Genomic DNA, 16,212 nt, shown 5'->3' on the forward strand with positions numbered 1-16,212 from the left:
AACAATTTAATACATTTTAGAATAAGGCTGTACAGTAACAAAATGTGGAAAAAGTCATATGTACACACACACACAGTCACACAGTCAAAAGTTTGGGCACACCTACTCGTTCAAGGGTTTTTCATTTATTTTTAGTATTTTCTACATTGTAGAATAATAGTGAAGACATCAAAACTATAAAATAACACATATGGGATCATGTAGTAACCAAAAAAAAAGTGTTAAACAAATCAAAATATATTTTATATTTGAGATTCTTCAAAGTAGCCACCCTTTGCCTTGATGACAGCTTTGCACACTCTTGGCATTCTCTCAACCAGCTTCATGAGGTAGTCACCTGGAATGCATTTCAATAAACAGGTGTGCCTTGTTAAGGCCGTCATTGTAAATAAGAATTAGTTCTTAACTGACTTGCCTAGTTAAATAATGGTTAAATATATGTATATATTTTTAATGTTTACCAAGGAGAGAGACAGAGGGGGAGATGAGAGAGAGAGGGGGATAGAGAACAATATAAAGAGAAGGATGGACCTTAGGGAAAAGCAGGAGAGAGATAGAGAGCAAGATCTGGGTAGAGTGGGCAGGCACAATTTGTCTGCCACAACTATGTGTCTGCCCACTCCACCAGAGTGGCAGGACCTGGGGAGGGAGGGAGCGAGGGAGGGGCATGGGCAGGAGAGGGAAGCAGTGAGGGGCAGGGCCAGGGGAGGGAGTGAGGGAGGGGCAAGGCCAGGAGAGGGAGGGGTGGCGAGGGAGGGAGGGAGAGAGAGAGAGGGAGGGGAGGGAAGGAGCGGGGGGAGAGAGCGAGGGTTAGGGCCAGGAGAGAGAGAGAGGGAGGGAGTAAGGGGCAGGGCCAGGAGAGGGAGGGAGTGAGGGGCAGAGGTAGGAGAGGGAGGGAGGGAGCGAGGGGCAGAGGTAGGAGAGGGAGGGAGGGAGCGAGGGGCAGAGGGAGGAGAGGGAGGGAGGGAGGGGCCAGAAGAGGGAGGGGCATAGCTAGGAGAGGGGCGAAGGAGGGGCAGTGCCAGGAGAGAGAGAGGGCAGGGCCAGGAGAGGGAGAGGCAGGGCCAGGAGAGGGAGGGAGTGAGGGGCAGGGGTAGAAGAGGGAGGGAGCGAGGGAGGGGCAGGGCCAGAAGAGGGAGGGGCAGGGCCAGGAGGGGGGCGAAGGAGGGGCAGAGCCAGGAGAGGGAAAGGCAGGGCCAGGAGAGGCAGGGCCAGGAGAGGGAAGGATTGAGGGGCAGGGCCAGGAGAGGGAGGGAGTGAGGGGCAGGGCCAGGAGAGGGAGGGAGGGAGCGAGGGGCAGGGCCAGGTGAGGGAGGGAGGGAGGGGCAGGGCCAGGAGAGGGAGGAGCAGGGCCAAGAGAGGCCCCAGGGAACTGTGGGATATGATCATGGGGGCGAGAGGAACGCACATCAGCAGACTGTCATTAACACACAACACATGGGCTCTCTCTCTCTCCTTCACATAGACACGCAAGCTTGTCACACGTAAACATACACTTGCAAGCACACACACCCTAGTTTCAAGACATGCACAAAGAAACAGGCTCAGAATTTGTTCGTCTATCCATCCCTCATACACACAAACACAGAGACATAGCCTATGCTAACACATACACACAAACACAGAGACATAGCCTATGCTAACACATACACAGAGACATAGCCTATGCTAACACATACACAGAGACATAGCCTATGCTAACACATACACACAAACACAGAGACATAGCCTATGCTAACACATACACAGAGACATAGCCTATGCTAACACATACACACAAACACAGAGACATAGCCGATGCTAACACATACACAGAGACATAGCCTATGCTAACACATACACACAAACACAGAGACATAGCCTATGCTAACACATACACAGAGACATAGCCTATGCTAACACATACACACAAACACAGAGACATAGCCTATGCTAACACATACACAGAGACATAGCCTATGCTAACACATACACACAAACACAGAGACATAGCCGATGCTAACACATACACACAAACAAATTCCACCAGACGCAAATATACAAAAAATTAAATAAAATCACCCAAAACCAATGGCTTGTTCAAGTAGGACAGTGGTTCTCAACCTTTTTCGGTTACTGTCCACCTACAAAATGTTGCTCTACCTGGAGTACTCCTAAAGTACACTTTCATATGCATTTTACCAGTTAGATTTTGGTCTCATGATTCTTCAAGTAGCCCCTATGGATGGGCCAAGTAGCCCCTATGGATGGGCCAAGTACCCCCAGGTGTCCTAGTACCCCTGTTTGGGAACCACTGAAGTAGGACACTCTGTCATAGTTTGGTTCTGGCACCATGGGTTACGAGGCATGATAGAGAACTGGGAAGGGGGGGGGGGGGGCATTCAGCCTGATCACTGAAAATAGACGGCTGTTTGATAAGGTCCTGAGAACATCATATATGTCATCCTCTGCAGAAACAATAAAAATGATTTCCCAGCACTGAACGCCAACTCCTGATGGTTGATAGTTGGTGGAAACAGCATGTTGTTTTTAATTATAACCATTTGGAGTGAATACCTAAGCTTAACCCTTTGAGTTGTTTCTGTTTTAACCCTGTAACCATGCGGAATTGACCCTGTAACCACGCGGAATTGACCCTGTAACCACGCGGAATTGACCCTGTAACCACGCGGAATTGACCCTGTAACCACGCGGAATTGACCCTGTAACCACGCGGAATTGACCCTGTAACCACGTGGAATTGACCCTGTAACCACGCGGAATTGACCCTGTAACTACGCAGAATTGACCCTGTAACCGCGCAGAATTAATGCCTTAAAAATGCCTCGTTTGGGTATTTGTGTACCTCCATTAACGATAGCAACGCAGTGGCAAAGCAGTTCAACCACGATCCTGTCCAAGGCACAGACTTCTCCCTCCGGTCTGAGTGTGTTTCCCAGTGTACAGCCAGAGTGCTGAAGTCACCAGGGCCCGAACGAAATCTGCAGTGGTCTAATGGTGGAAGAACCAGAGGATTTGTCCCAATACATATAGCACTGAACAGAACCAGCAAATGTAATAAACTATCCACAAACAACTCACAAGACACACACTGGTTGAATCAACTTTGTTCTCACGTCATTTCAAATCAATTCTTATTGGTCACATACACATGGTAAGCAGATGTTATTGCGAGTGTAGTGAAGTGCTTATGCTTCTAGATCTGACAGTGCAGCAGTATCTAACAGGTAAAATCTAACAATTCCACAACAAAACCTAATACACACAATCTAGTAAAGGAATGGAATGAGAATATAGAAGTATAAAATATATGGATGAGCAGAGACAGAGCGGTTAAGATGCAATAGATAGTGAAGGATACAGTATACAATATATACATATGACATAAGTAATGTGAGATATGTAAACATTCTTAAAGTGGCATTATTAAAGTGAATAGTGTTCCATTTATTAAAGTGGCCAATGATATCAAGTCTGTATGTAGGCAGCAGCCTCTCTGTGATAGTGGTGGCTGTTTAACAGTCTGATGGCCTTGAGAAAGAAGCTGTTTTTCAGTCTCTCTGTCCGAGCTTTGATGCACCTGTACTGACCTCGCCTTCTGGATGATAGCGGGGTGAACAGGCAGTGGCTCGGGTGGTTGCTGTCCTTGATGATCTTTTTGGCCTTCCTGTGACATCAGGTGGTGTAGGTGTCCTGGAGGGCAGGTAGTTTGCCCCCGGTGATGCGTTGTGCAGACCGCACCACCCTCTGGAGAACTCTGCGGTTGTGGGCGGTGTAGTTGCTGTACCAGGCGGTGACACAGCCCGACAGGATGCTCTCAATTGTGCACCTGTAAAAGTTAGTGAGGGTTTTTGGTGACAAGGCAAATTTTTTCAGCCTCCTGAGGTGCTGTTGTGCCTTCTTCACTACACTGTCTGTGTGGGTGGACCATTTCAGTTTGTCCGTGATGTGTACGTCCAGGAACTTTCCACCTTCTCCACTACTGTCCCATCGATGTGGATAGGGGGTGCTCCCTCTGCTGTTTCCTGAAGTCTACAATCATCTCTTGATTTACTGACATTGAGTGAGAGGTTATTCTCCTGACACCACACTCCGAGGGCCATCACCTCCTCCCTGTAGGCCATCTCGTCGTTGTAATCAAGCCTACCACTGTAGTGTCGTCTGCAAACTTGATGATTGAGTTGGAGGCGTGCATGGTCACGCAGTCATGGGTGAACAGGGAGTACAGGAGAGGGCTGAAAACACACCCTTGTGGGGCCCCAGTGTTGAGGATCAGCGGAGTGGAGATGTTATTTCCTACCCTCACCACCTGGGGGCGGCCCGTCAACGAAATTACGTTGAACCAACATGGAATAGACGTTTAATTGACGTCTGTGCCCAGTGGGAATGGACGGCTTAAGGCATACGTGCGACTGTGTGTTTGTCGGGAGAGTATCAAATCAAATCAACAACATAGTGTGTGACTGCTGCCAGCTGTTCTCACACAAAGGCACTGAGTGTTCCAGTGCAGCTGGGCCCCTGCTCAGAGGGGAGCGGTGTGTGTGGATGTGGACAGAAAAATATGTGATTGTATATATATGTGTGTGTGTGTGTGTGTGTGTGTGTGTGTGTGTGTGAGAGATCTGGAGCAGAGATACAGCCTAGGGGTTCTACATAGCAAACTTTCCATGGGTCCAGCTCTATGAAAGAGTACACTACTAGCTGGGGGTCGGTGGGATTCATGGGTCCAGCTCTATGAAAGAGTATGCTACTAGCTGGGGGTCGGTGGAATTCATGGGTCCAGCTCTATGAAAGAGTACACTACTAGCTGGGGGTCGGTGGGATTCATGGGTCCAGCTCTATGAAAGAGTACACTACTAGCTGGGGGTCGGTGGGGGTCATGGGTGCAGCTCTATGAAAGAGTACACTACTAGCTGGGGGTCGGTGGGGGTCATGGGTGCAGCTCTATGAAAGAGTACACTACTAGCTGGGGGTCGGTGGGGGTCATGGGCGCATGCGTGTGAGAGTAGGAATGTTTTAGCGTGATGTTTCAAATGCCTTTATCGCGGTCGGGATCGCAAGAATTAAGGTGAGTCTTTTTTTTTTTCAGTTTCACGAGCGTTCGTTTTTTTTGGTCCCGTCTCCTTCACTTCTTCTGTGCACCTTCCCGCTCGCACAGACACCAAGCTCCTCCCCCTGCCTCTCACAACAACAAAGAGACTAAAGATCACTTCTTCCTCTCTGACGCCAAGCAGTTTCAACTCGCTATTTGAATCTGAGGTTTGGTCCGACATAAAATCGGTCATATGGAAACCGACACACATTATTTTACTGTAATAGAGGAGAACTTAACATTTGTAACGATACCCTTTTTATGTCTCAACTCCCACAATGTTGAACAGATCTTTCGCTTGACATTAAAAATAAATATAATGTGGCTACTCACGAGACCTGTGTTAATTTTCTATCATGCCTGAAACCAGAAGTTGGTGATTATTAACCAATGTGCATTGTCCATAATTCTGGTTAAATTTGGAACCAAAATGTCATTTTAATAGACAGACTTGAAAGCCAGATCAGTGATTACTACAAATAAGCAGGTTAAACCATTTTGATGAAATAATGCCATTATTAGTTGGTCTGATGGTTGTGGAGGGTTTATATTTAGCCTAGATGTCCTTTTACAAGCCCTGAATTCATTAGATTACTGCTGACTGTTTGAAATGCAGTGTATTGACCTTAATTATACAACAAAGCTTATTTAGAGAAAAAGGTTTAAAAAAAATCTCTATATATATATATCGTGAATCGCCCACGAGTAAAAAAAACAATAATAATACAACAATCTGATTTTAGGCTATATCACCCAGCCCTATGTGAATGTGTATTTGCATGTGTGTGAGGGTTTAGTTTGAAGAGACCAAGCCTGTCCATGGTGAAAGGAAAGTGCCTAAGAGCTTCACAACAACAAGCTCATCCGTTAAGAGTAGAGACTGGCAGCCAAGCCAAGCCCTGCTTACAGACTCACTAAGACCTTCTGGCAGACTCACCCTCATGAACTGAGATTAGCTTGGTTTGTTATCAATTACACAGGGCTAGTACCACTTGTACCTCATAAAGTGTCCTCAAGGCTCAGGTTTTAAAGGTGTGACTAAAATAAGTAGGCTAATCTGAGAAGATACTGAATTTACCAAATTCATTCATTGGCGTGCACATTCAGAGAGTTAAAACCTCCAGAATCTTTTTTTCAATTTTCGTCTAAAATTACATTCCCAAATCTGAGCTCAAGACCTGAAACAAGGATATGCATATTCTTGACACCATTTGAAAGGAAACACTTTGAAGTCTGTGGAAATGTGAAATGAATGTAGGAGAATATTACACATTCTATCTGGTAAAAGATAATACAAAGAAAAAACATGTTTTTTTGTAATTTTTGTACCATCATGCAAGAAATGCAAGAGAAAGGCCATAATGTATTATTCCAGACGGATCCAATTAACCATCGTTTCTCTGTTCAAAATTTTGTATCAAGAATTCCCAAATGTACCTAATTGGTTAATTAATCACTTTTCAAGTTCATAACTCTGCACTCTCCTCAAACAATAGCATGATATTCTTTCACTATAATTAATAGCTACTGTAAATTGGACAGTGCAGTTAGATTAACAATAATTTAAGCTTTCTGCCAATATCAGATATGTCTATGTCCTGGAAAATGTTCTTGTTACTTACAACCTCATGCTAATCACAGCCTACGCTAGCTCAACCGTCCCGAGGGGGACCCACCAATCCTGTAGAGGTTTTAACCCACTGTGCCCCGGTAGGCCGTCATTGTAAATAAGAATTTGTTCTTAACTGACTTGCCTAGTTAAATAAAGGTTATATTTAAATATGATATTTGGGCCATATCGCCCAGCCCTAACTCCACTACATTCCATTGTCTGCCAATCTAACAGGAATGGGAAAAACTCTACTGAGAATGATTGGCATAACTGACTGTACGGGAGCTGCAAGAGGAAATTAATTACACACAAAACCATTATGCACAGCAGGGCGCCTATACACACACAAGCATAATAGACAGTAGAAAAGGCCCAGTGTTAAATTGTAGGTTGGAACAAAGCCACAAACTACTACACATGTTCAGAGCGCTGGCTCGTTAACTGATTAGCTGGCTTTTCTTGTAAGCTAATGGAAGAGAAAAGAGAGGAACTGTTAAGATAGGCCTAGGTAAGACCCTGATCAAAGTCTCCTATGACCTCTCTCAACGAGACCACTTGGATTCTTCTCTTCATCCTGGAATTCAATTGAAGAAAGACGGAGCGAGAGACAGACAGATACAATGCAGAGAGAGGAATCTGCTGTACAAGAGAGGAGGGATGAGGGGGAGAGGACATGGTGTGCCAGAAAGAGATAGACCCCACTTGTGGTGCCTGTACACACACACATACACCCCACACACAGTCACACCCACACTGCTGGTGGCTGCGTGGCACTCTCTAATCCAGGGCTTTTCTGTGTCTGAAGCTGGATGAGGAAATCAGGGCTAATCAGATGAGCCGTTCTAGCTGGCCCTTAAACTCCCCCCCTAACCCTCCCACTCTAACCTTCCCCTAATATAGACTTCCAGCAGACATTGCAGGGGGACCTTGGACCCTGGGTGACTACACACATAGACCACACATCCAAAACATGCATTCACAAACACACCAAACGAAAACAAACACACCCTGACTTAACGTCACTGCTGCTGCCTTATTTAGAACACACACACCACACACACACACACACACACACACACACACACACACACACACACACACACACACACACACAAGACATAGAAGTAGATAGCAAGTAGAAGATGCTTGTGGTGTTGCTGTGAGCAGGACCATTGGCTCTGCCACCTTGTCATATCATTACATTGTGAGATTTTCAGTGAAAACCTCCTTCCATCAGCAAGGGCATTGAAGATGAAACGTGGCTGGGTCTTTCAGCATGACAATGATCCCAAACACACCGCACGGGCAACAAAGGAGTGGCTTCGTAAGAAGCATTTCAAGGTCCTGGAGTGGCCTAGCCAGTCTCCAGATCTCAACCCCATAGAAAATATTTGGAGGGAGTTGAAAGTCCGTGTTGCCCAGCAACAGCCCCAAAACATCACTGCTCTAGAGGAGATCTGCATGGAGGAATGGGCCAAAATACCAGCAACAGTGTGTGAAAACCTTGTGAAGACAGAGAAAACGTTTGACCTCTTTCGTTGCCAACAAAGGGTATATAAAGTATTGAGATAAACTTTTGTTATTGACCAAATACTTATTTTCCACCATAATTTGCAAATAAATTCATTAAAAACCTACAATGTGATTTTCTGGATATTTTTTTTGTACCTAGTGTACCTATGGTGAAAATTACAGGCCTCTCATCTTTTTAAGTGGGAGAACTTGCACAATTGGTGGCTGACTAAATACTTTTTTGCCCCATTGTAGGTGTGGACTGTGGTAAAACACACACACCTTTCAATCAGACATAGAGTAGTGTAACACGGATCATCGTGAACTGTTCTCCCACTAAACAGGTAGGCCATACGAGGGCCTGACAGACAGCCTATATAAATGACTGACTGGTTCCAGTCTGCTGCGAGAGATGCCTGCCACACTGAATTACCTGTCTGGCTGCTGGAGTCTATCTACATACACATAAATCTATCCCCTGCAGAGGCATCCATCACTTTGACTGTCTAATATACTGCTCTCCATCTCTCCTCCATCCCTCTTCCACATCTCCCCTCTCAACAGGCTCGTAGGAGGCACCCTGCAGCTCATCAGGAAAAACCAACCAGAATGATTCGCCGCTTCTAAAAACAAGTCGGGACAGAGAGAACTAAATTGTATTTTTTAAATTTTATTTCACCTTTATTTAACCAGGTAGGCTAGTTGAGAACAAGTTCTCATTTACAACTGCGACCTGGCCAAGATAAAACATAGCAGTGTGAACAGACAACAACACAGAGTTACACATGGAGTAAACAAGTCAATAACACAGTAGAAAAAAAGAAAAAAAGAGTCTATATACATTGTGTGCAAAAGGCATGAGGTAGGCGAATAATTACAATTTTTCAGATTAACACGAGTGATAAATGATCAGATGGTCATGTGCAGGTAGATATACTGGTGTGCAAAAGAGCAGAAAAGTAAATAAATAAAAAAAGTATGGGATGAGGTAGGTAAATTGGGTGGGCTTTTTACCGATGGAATATGTACAGCTGCAGCGATCGGTTAGCTGCTCAGATAGCAGATGTTTAAAGTTGGTGAGGGAGATAAGTCTCCAACTTCAGCGTAAAGGAGTAAAGGACGCATTTTATGTCTGAATGTGAGGTAAAAAGGGTACACTATTGACTGAGCATGTGGAATGTGTGTGGCTCGGTTCTCACAGATGATAAATGACATTGACCCGATACTGTAGTGGCCGCTCTAACAACAAAAAGCAATGTCTTCAAAAACGGAAGGCCCTCGGGAGGAGGCAAGATAAGGTGGGACCACTCGAGCCAATGAGAGGCCACATAACGCATGTGAAGAAAAGGCACAAGGGGTTTACACTACTTACCACAGCGAAATTTTAAACATCTGTATCTTAAAAATTAACCCCCAGGACAGGAGTCCTACAACATCATACCCGTGTCACGGTCCTTAACCCCCAGGACAGGAGTCCTACAATATCATACCCGTGTCACGGTCCTTAACCCCCAGGACAGGAGTCCTACAACATCATACCCGTGTCACGGTCCTTAACCCCCAGGACAGGAGTCCTACGATATCATACCCGTGTCTCTGTCCTTAACCCCCAGGACAGGAGTCCTACAACATCATACCTGTGTCACAGTCCTTAACCCCCAGGACAGGAGTCCTACAACATCATACCCGTGTCACGGTCCTTAACCCCCAGGACAGGAGTCCTACAACATCATACCCGTGTCACGGTCCTTAACCCCCAGGACAGGAGTCCTACAACATCATACCCGTGTCACGGTCCTTAACCCCCAGGACAGGAGTCCTACAATATCATACCCGTGTCACGGTCCTTAACCCCCAGGACAGGAGTCCTACAACATCATACCCGTGTCACGGTCCTTAACCCCCAGGACAGGAGTCCTACAATATCATACCCGTGTCACGGTCCTTAACCCCCAGGACAGGAGTCCTACAACATCATACCCGTGTCACGGTCCTTAACCCCCAGGACAGGAGTCCTACGATATCATACCCGTGTCTCTGTCCATAACCCCCAGGACAGGAGTCCTACAACATCATACCTGTGTCACAGTCCTTAACCCCCAGGACAGGAGTCCTACAACATCATACCCGTGTCACGGTCCTTAACCCCCAGGACAGGAGTCCTTTAACATCATACCTGTGTCACAGTCCTTAACCCCCAGGACAGGAGTCCTACAACATCATACCCGTGTCACGGTCCTTAACCCCCAGGACAGGAGTCCTACAATATCATACCTGTGTCACGGTCCTTAACCCCCAGGACAGGAGCCATGATATTGCGCTGGCCTGGGTGGCCAGAGGCAGAGTCACAATGACAGATATGTGAAAGACAGAGGAAACATGTCCTGACCTTTACAGCTGAAGCCGAGCAGAGAGTGAGAGAGAGAGACAGGATGTTACTGCATTCTGCTCCTCTGCAGTGACTATATTGATTGTGGAAAGCAGAGGAATCACATGTACACAGACTGTAGGCCTATCATTACACTAACGCAAAAAGAGATCTCTACTGAAACTAGCATGATGACCTTTTTACATTTAATGATAAGAGTATGTCTGTCTCTGTGACTAGTAATGACAGGGAATGGAGATGTAGAGAGATTCCTAGAATTAAAATATATAAAAGAGAGACTGGCTGTAGCAGCCTCTGTGTCACAACGCAAGTGACTTTTTCCATATTAGACTACAACGCATCCGTAGAGGCAACAAACATGCACACACACACACAACAGGAAGGAGTCCTAGACAGTCCTCATAAGAGCGGTCACACACCCTCAAGCTCAAACATTTCTGTCTGCTGCAGCAGTGCTTCAGTGATGCTGGCATGTGCCTGGAGCCCAGCACATAGAACAACACAAGTTGACATTGAGATTGTATATGATAAGACAGGTCCAAATACAGGTGATCTTGTCCGTTATCAAAGTCAGTGTGGTACAAGAGAAATGGACAGAGATTCAGGCCACTGCTATAATACTCTGACGGAAGCACAAGGCATCTACAGCAGCTCTCCACAGTCTGGAAATGTATTGATGACTGAAACGTCATTAAAAAGCACAGTAGCTGCAATGTCCCACTTCTCAGAAGTTAAAAGACAATGTCTCCTAATGTCCCACAGAATATCCCAAACCACACCCCATCTACCCTGTGACCCAACCAGATGAGAGCTATGCCACAGCCAAAGAATGTGTGTGTCTTTGACTAATGTCCATTTGTAGAGAATAATCTAGCATGCCTTCAATGTCACCACAGAGAAGAACTGTTTGTTCGTGGTCATGATGGCATACAGTATGTCATGCACTCTCCTTGTCCCCACAGGGTTTCGCCATAAAAATGGCACGACTTTTAACAATGTACTTTCCCTGCTGTACAATGAGCTACTACAAGTGGACTTGTCATATGTATTTATGTCATGACAGACTGTTGTGATGATTTTATGGCAGAAGAACGCACAATTCCTATGTAGCCTAGATCAAATAGTCTCTAAATTAAAGCATGTCAACATTTCCACTAGAAACACCTATGAAAACATAAATTACCTGTTTACTTAGATCAACATAAAGCCAGCACACTTACCCGCTGATTCTTTGAGTTATTCATGCCGGCCATGATTGAAAGATGTACACTCTTCAAGTCTCCAAACCGGCAAAACGCTTACGCAACAGGCTACACGCAACGTTCCAAACCTCCCTCACACCCAGAAAACAGATTCCTCAAGACATAAATCAATCAATTAACAGAATATCCAAGTATCTTCAGAAAGGTTGTATGTAGCCCACTGCAGTGTGTTGTGTGATCACTATAGTCCGTTCACCAAAACCGGATATCCCTGGCTCGTGCAGGACCAGTGGTGAATGTGGCATTCATCTGCCCAAGCTCATCTCTGCGCTGTCATCAGTAAACTAGCCCCTCCGACTCGCTCTCCAGCACCGGGCGGGTGGCTGAGGAGGCGGGTGTGCACACCCGAGAAAGCAGGCAGGAGCGTGGGCAAGGTTTTAGTATAAGGTTGCGCGTCTGTCAATACCGTTGCTGACTGTGGCTATAGCTGCCCACTATGGAAAATGATATCCAAAATAAATAGAATGCATGTGCGTCCGATTCCACAGTGGTTTTGAAATAGTGACAGATCCCGTATGACTCAAATCGCCTGTGTTAAAGCAAAGGTACGTTGTTTTCTTACAGCGCATGAGTCCACAGCTAGGCTACTGTGCCACAACAGTACTGTAACCCAAATCCCTGCTAAATCTCTTCCTCCTCCCCCTCTTTTCTCTATCCTCGCCGAATATCCATTGCTCAAGCAAATAACGTTTCAAGATTACATCATCGCCAGTTTACGGTGTGGAGACTGTGTGACAGTCGGTGCTTGTGAGGGTCTGAAACAGTCATTGCCTGGACTCTGTTTAAATAAAGGATAATCTGAGGTGTTTGGAAAATATGAAGATGAATATCATCTATCCAAATTTCAATCCGGGACTGTGACAACATTTCGCCTCAATACTGTGCGCAATAAGCAAATATAAAATACCAAATGTTAGCAAATGTTTTACATGCAGGGCTGGCTCTAGCCTTTTGGGGGCCCTAACCGAGATTTGGTTGGCGAGCCCTCCACCTTGCATACACATTTTACATCTCTTGATGGTGGAGAGAAATTTACGTTTTAAAGTACATTTCTTGCAATTATATAAAATATACACTATGTTCAAAAGTTTGGAGTCACTACCCGCAAAACACCCGTCTCAACGTCAACAGTGAAGGGGCGACTCTGGGTTGCTGGCCTTCTAGGCAGAGTTCCTCTGTCCAGTGTCTGTTCTTTTGCCCATCTGAATCTTTTATTTTCATTGGTCAGTCTGAGATATGGCTTTTATCTTTGCAACTCTGCCTAGAAGGCCAGCATCCCGAAGTCGCCTCTTCACTGTTGACGTTGAAACGGGTAATTTGCGGGTACTATTTAATAAAGCTGCTAGTTGAAGACTTGTGAGGCATCTGTTTCTCAAACTAGACACTAATGTACTTGTCCTCTTGCTTAGTTGTGCACTGGGGCCTCCCACTCCCCTGTGAAGGGAGTAGTACACAGCGTTTTACGAGATCTTCAGTTTCTTGGCAATTTCTCGCATGGAATAGCCTTCATTTCTCAGAACAAGAATAGACTGCCGAGTTTCAGAAGAAAGTGTTTTGTTTCTGGCCAGTTTGAGCCTGGAATCGAACCCGCAAATGCTGACGCTCCAGATACTAAACTAGTGTAAAGAAGGCCAGTTTTATTGCTTATTTAATCAGGACAACAGTTTTCAGCTGTGCTAACATAATTGCAAAATTATTTTCTATGATCAATTAGCCTTTTAAAATGATCAACTTGGATTAGCTAACACATCGTGCCATTGGAACACAGGAGTGATGGTTGCTGATAATGGGCCTCTGCATGGGCCTTCCGCTATAGGACAGGAATTACTTCAAAATAGGGTCAGTATTGCCCTCTGGTGGGGGCCTTTAAAGCTAAATTCCTACAATTCTACACATTTTGGCAATACTTATGCCATGTTAATATGATATCTAAGTGAAAATAACTAACTAAATCAAAAAGGGAGGCCCCCTGGAGGTCAAGGCCCCTGGGCACGTGCCCTGCATGCCCGGTCGGTATTCAGCCATGATTACTACAAGTTTGATCGCTGGCTGAACTAACTACCAATCTAAAAATTGACATGACTAATTATCAGCTAATTGAGTGAATGACAAGAGAAAAACTGCTGATGCACAACCAAATTTTCTAAATTGCACCTGGTGTATTTTACACAATAGTGTGCAAAGCTGTCATCAAGGTAAAGGGTGGCTACGTTAAAGAATCTAAAATATATTTAGATTTGTTTCACACTTTTTTGGTTATTAATTGAATCCATATGTGTTATTTCATAGTTTTGATGTCTTCACTATTATTCTACAATGTATAAAATAATAAAAAATAATGAAAAAAAAAAAACTCTTGAATGAGTAGGTGTCCAAACTTTTGACTGATATATTATAATATTTGTCAATTAAATCAGTATATTTATCCCAAGCCTATTCTATAAGCAAAACATTAGCCGTTCCTTGTTCCCTGGCCGTGGCTAAATTGCAAAGCCTTGTGGGTGCGCTGGGAAGTTGATGTGCACTGATGCGTATCGTGCTGTCAGCCGGTGATGGATGAAAGCGTTTTGCAGCCTGGGTGATGGAAAGGAGAGTGGAGGAAACGGATGGCCTACAGAATTAACTGAGAACAATCGGGCTTCAAATACACCGACTGCATGCTCTGCCAAATACAAGTTCTTAGCGTTCAACTAGCAATGTTTCTGAAAGCATAAATCAGATTGTTAATACTTTATAGGCACTATAGGTATAATGTGTGATAACTTATGAGCATACATTAAATGGCTTATACAGTAAAAGTCTATAGTATGAGATGCATGGCATGCTACTGACATGTCTTGGAATTAATTTTTAATGGTTAGAGCATTGGGCCAGTAACCAAAAGGTTGCTGGATCAAATCCCCGAGCTGAGAAGGTAAAAATCTGTTATTCTGCCCCTGAGCAAGGCAGTTAGCCCACTGTTCCCTGGGCGCCTAAGACGTGGATGTCGATGAAGGCAGCCCCCCGCACCTCTCTGATTCAGAGGGGTTGAGTTAAATGCGTTAGACACAGTTCACTTGAAGGCATTCAGTTGTACAACTGACTAGTTATCCCCCTTTGCCATTGTAGCCTCCCTACAGCGCCTTCAGAAAGTATTCACAACCCTGGACTTAGTCCACATTTTGATGCGTTACAGTCTGAGTTTAAAATGGATTAAATAGAGATTTTGTGTAACTGATTTACACACAATACCTCATATTGTCAAAGTGGATTTTGTTTTTGTAGATTTCTTTTTTTAAATTAATAAAAAAAACATTTAAAGCTGAAATGCCTTGATCCGATAATTATTCAACCCCTTTGTTTTGGAAAGCTTAAATAAGTTCAAGTGTAACAAATTGCATAATAAGTTGCATGGATTCATTCCGTGTTCAATAATGGTGAACATGTACCACACACACACAATTATCTGTAAGGTCTCTCAATTGAGTAGTGAATTTCAAACACCTTTCAATTCTTTCTCAAATCATCAACAGCCTATAGTCACATCATTTAGCCCATATACTCTATGTTTTGATTTCTAAGACATTCTAAGGGTTGTATTATTCACAACTAAAGTTGCCAAATAACTCTAAATCTAACATATAGGACCTGTTTCAAATGATCACTTTCACGCTCAACATAGCCACTTCATATGTGCACTCTTGCTGCAAGAATGGGAAACATATCCTTACTATTTTATTCAGCTAAGTTCAATTATAATCTTCTTACCAAAAACTGTAATAATAGCATGCGATTAATAAGCATATCTTGACCCCTATATGAACAAGTCTACAGACTATGGCACGGCGCATATCCAGATTACAGTAGGCCAACTCATATTCTGTTCTCCTGAAATACATGATCTTTATATCATAATGTTTCTTTAGACCTGACTAAAATAAATCATGGATGTATTGTGATGGTGTATATTCAATTGATTTATTATACTTTAAATGTTTCAAAGGCTCGCATCAGCGGCTTGTATGTGTGGAGGCCTGGAGAAGCTATACGTGTTCATGTTAATTAATGGCCAATTACCGTGAGACCGGCAGTCTTTTGCATGACAATAACCTGCTGATAAAATTTCACGACCGCCACAGCCCTAGATGTGGTCGGGTAAAGAAGTGGAATGGAAAACAGATGATGATCTGGTAAGATATAAGAAATGAGGTTTGGAGGGAGGAGGAGTGGGCCTGTTTGGCATGACTACACTCAAATACAGTGCAGTCACGCACTACCCATCTCTACATCTATAACAGAGATCTTCACCTCCGGCTAAAGACTGTGGAGGAGGCAGTCTCGCGACGGTTTGTCATGGTAACCGCTT

The 16,212-nt window shown here is 44.4% G+C and overlaps 1 protein-coding gene across 9 annotated transcripts in view; it reads right to left on the bottom strand.

Annotated features, from left to right (window-relative positions):
- Positions 1–16,212, bottom strand: part of rtkna (rhotekin a) — a 126,494-nt gene that overhangs the window by 20,254 nt on the left and 90,028 nt on the right. Inside the window, exon 1 of one of the 9 annotated variants that reach the window (XM_029637195.2) lies at positions 11,826–12,584. The exons of the other annotated variants lie outside the window; for them this stretch is intronic. Coding sequence (XP_029493055.1) covers positions 11,826–11,858 — 33 coding nt within the window. The 5' untranslated portion in view covers positions 11,859–12,584. Of the gene's footprint in view, positions 1–11,825; positions 12,585–16,212 lie in introns of those variants that run through there. 9 annotated transcript variants of the gene reach the window in all.

Source organism: Oncorhynchus nerka, linkage group LG27 (genome assembly GCF_034236695.1).
Source record: "Oncorhynchus nerka isolate Pitt River linkage group LG27, Oner_Uvic_2.0, whole genome shotgun sequence".
NCBI lineage: Eukaryota > Metazoa > Chordata > Actinopteri > Salmoniformes > Salmonidae > Oncorhynchus > Oncorhynchus nerka.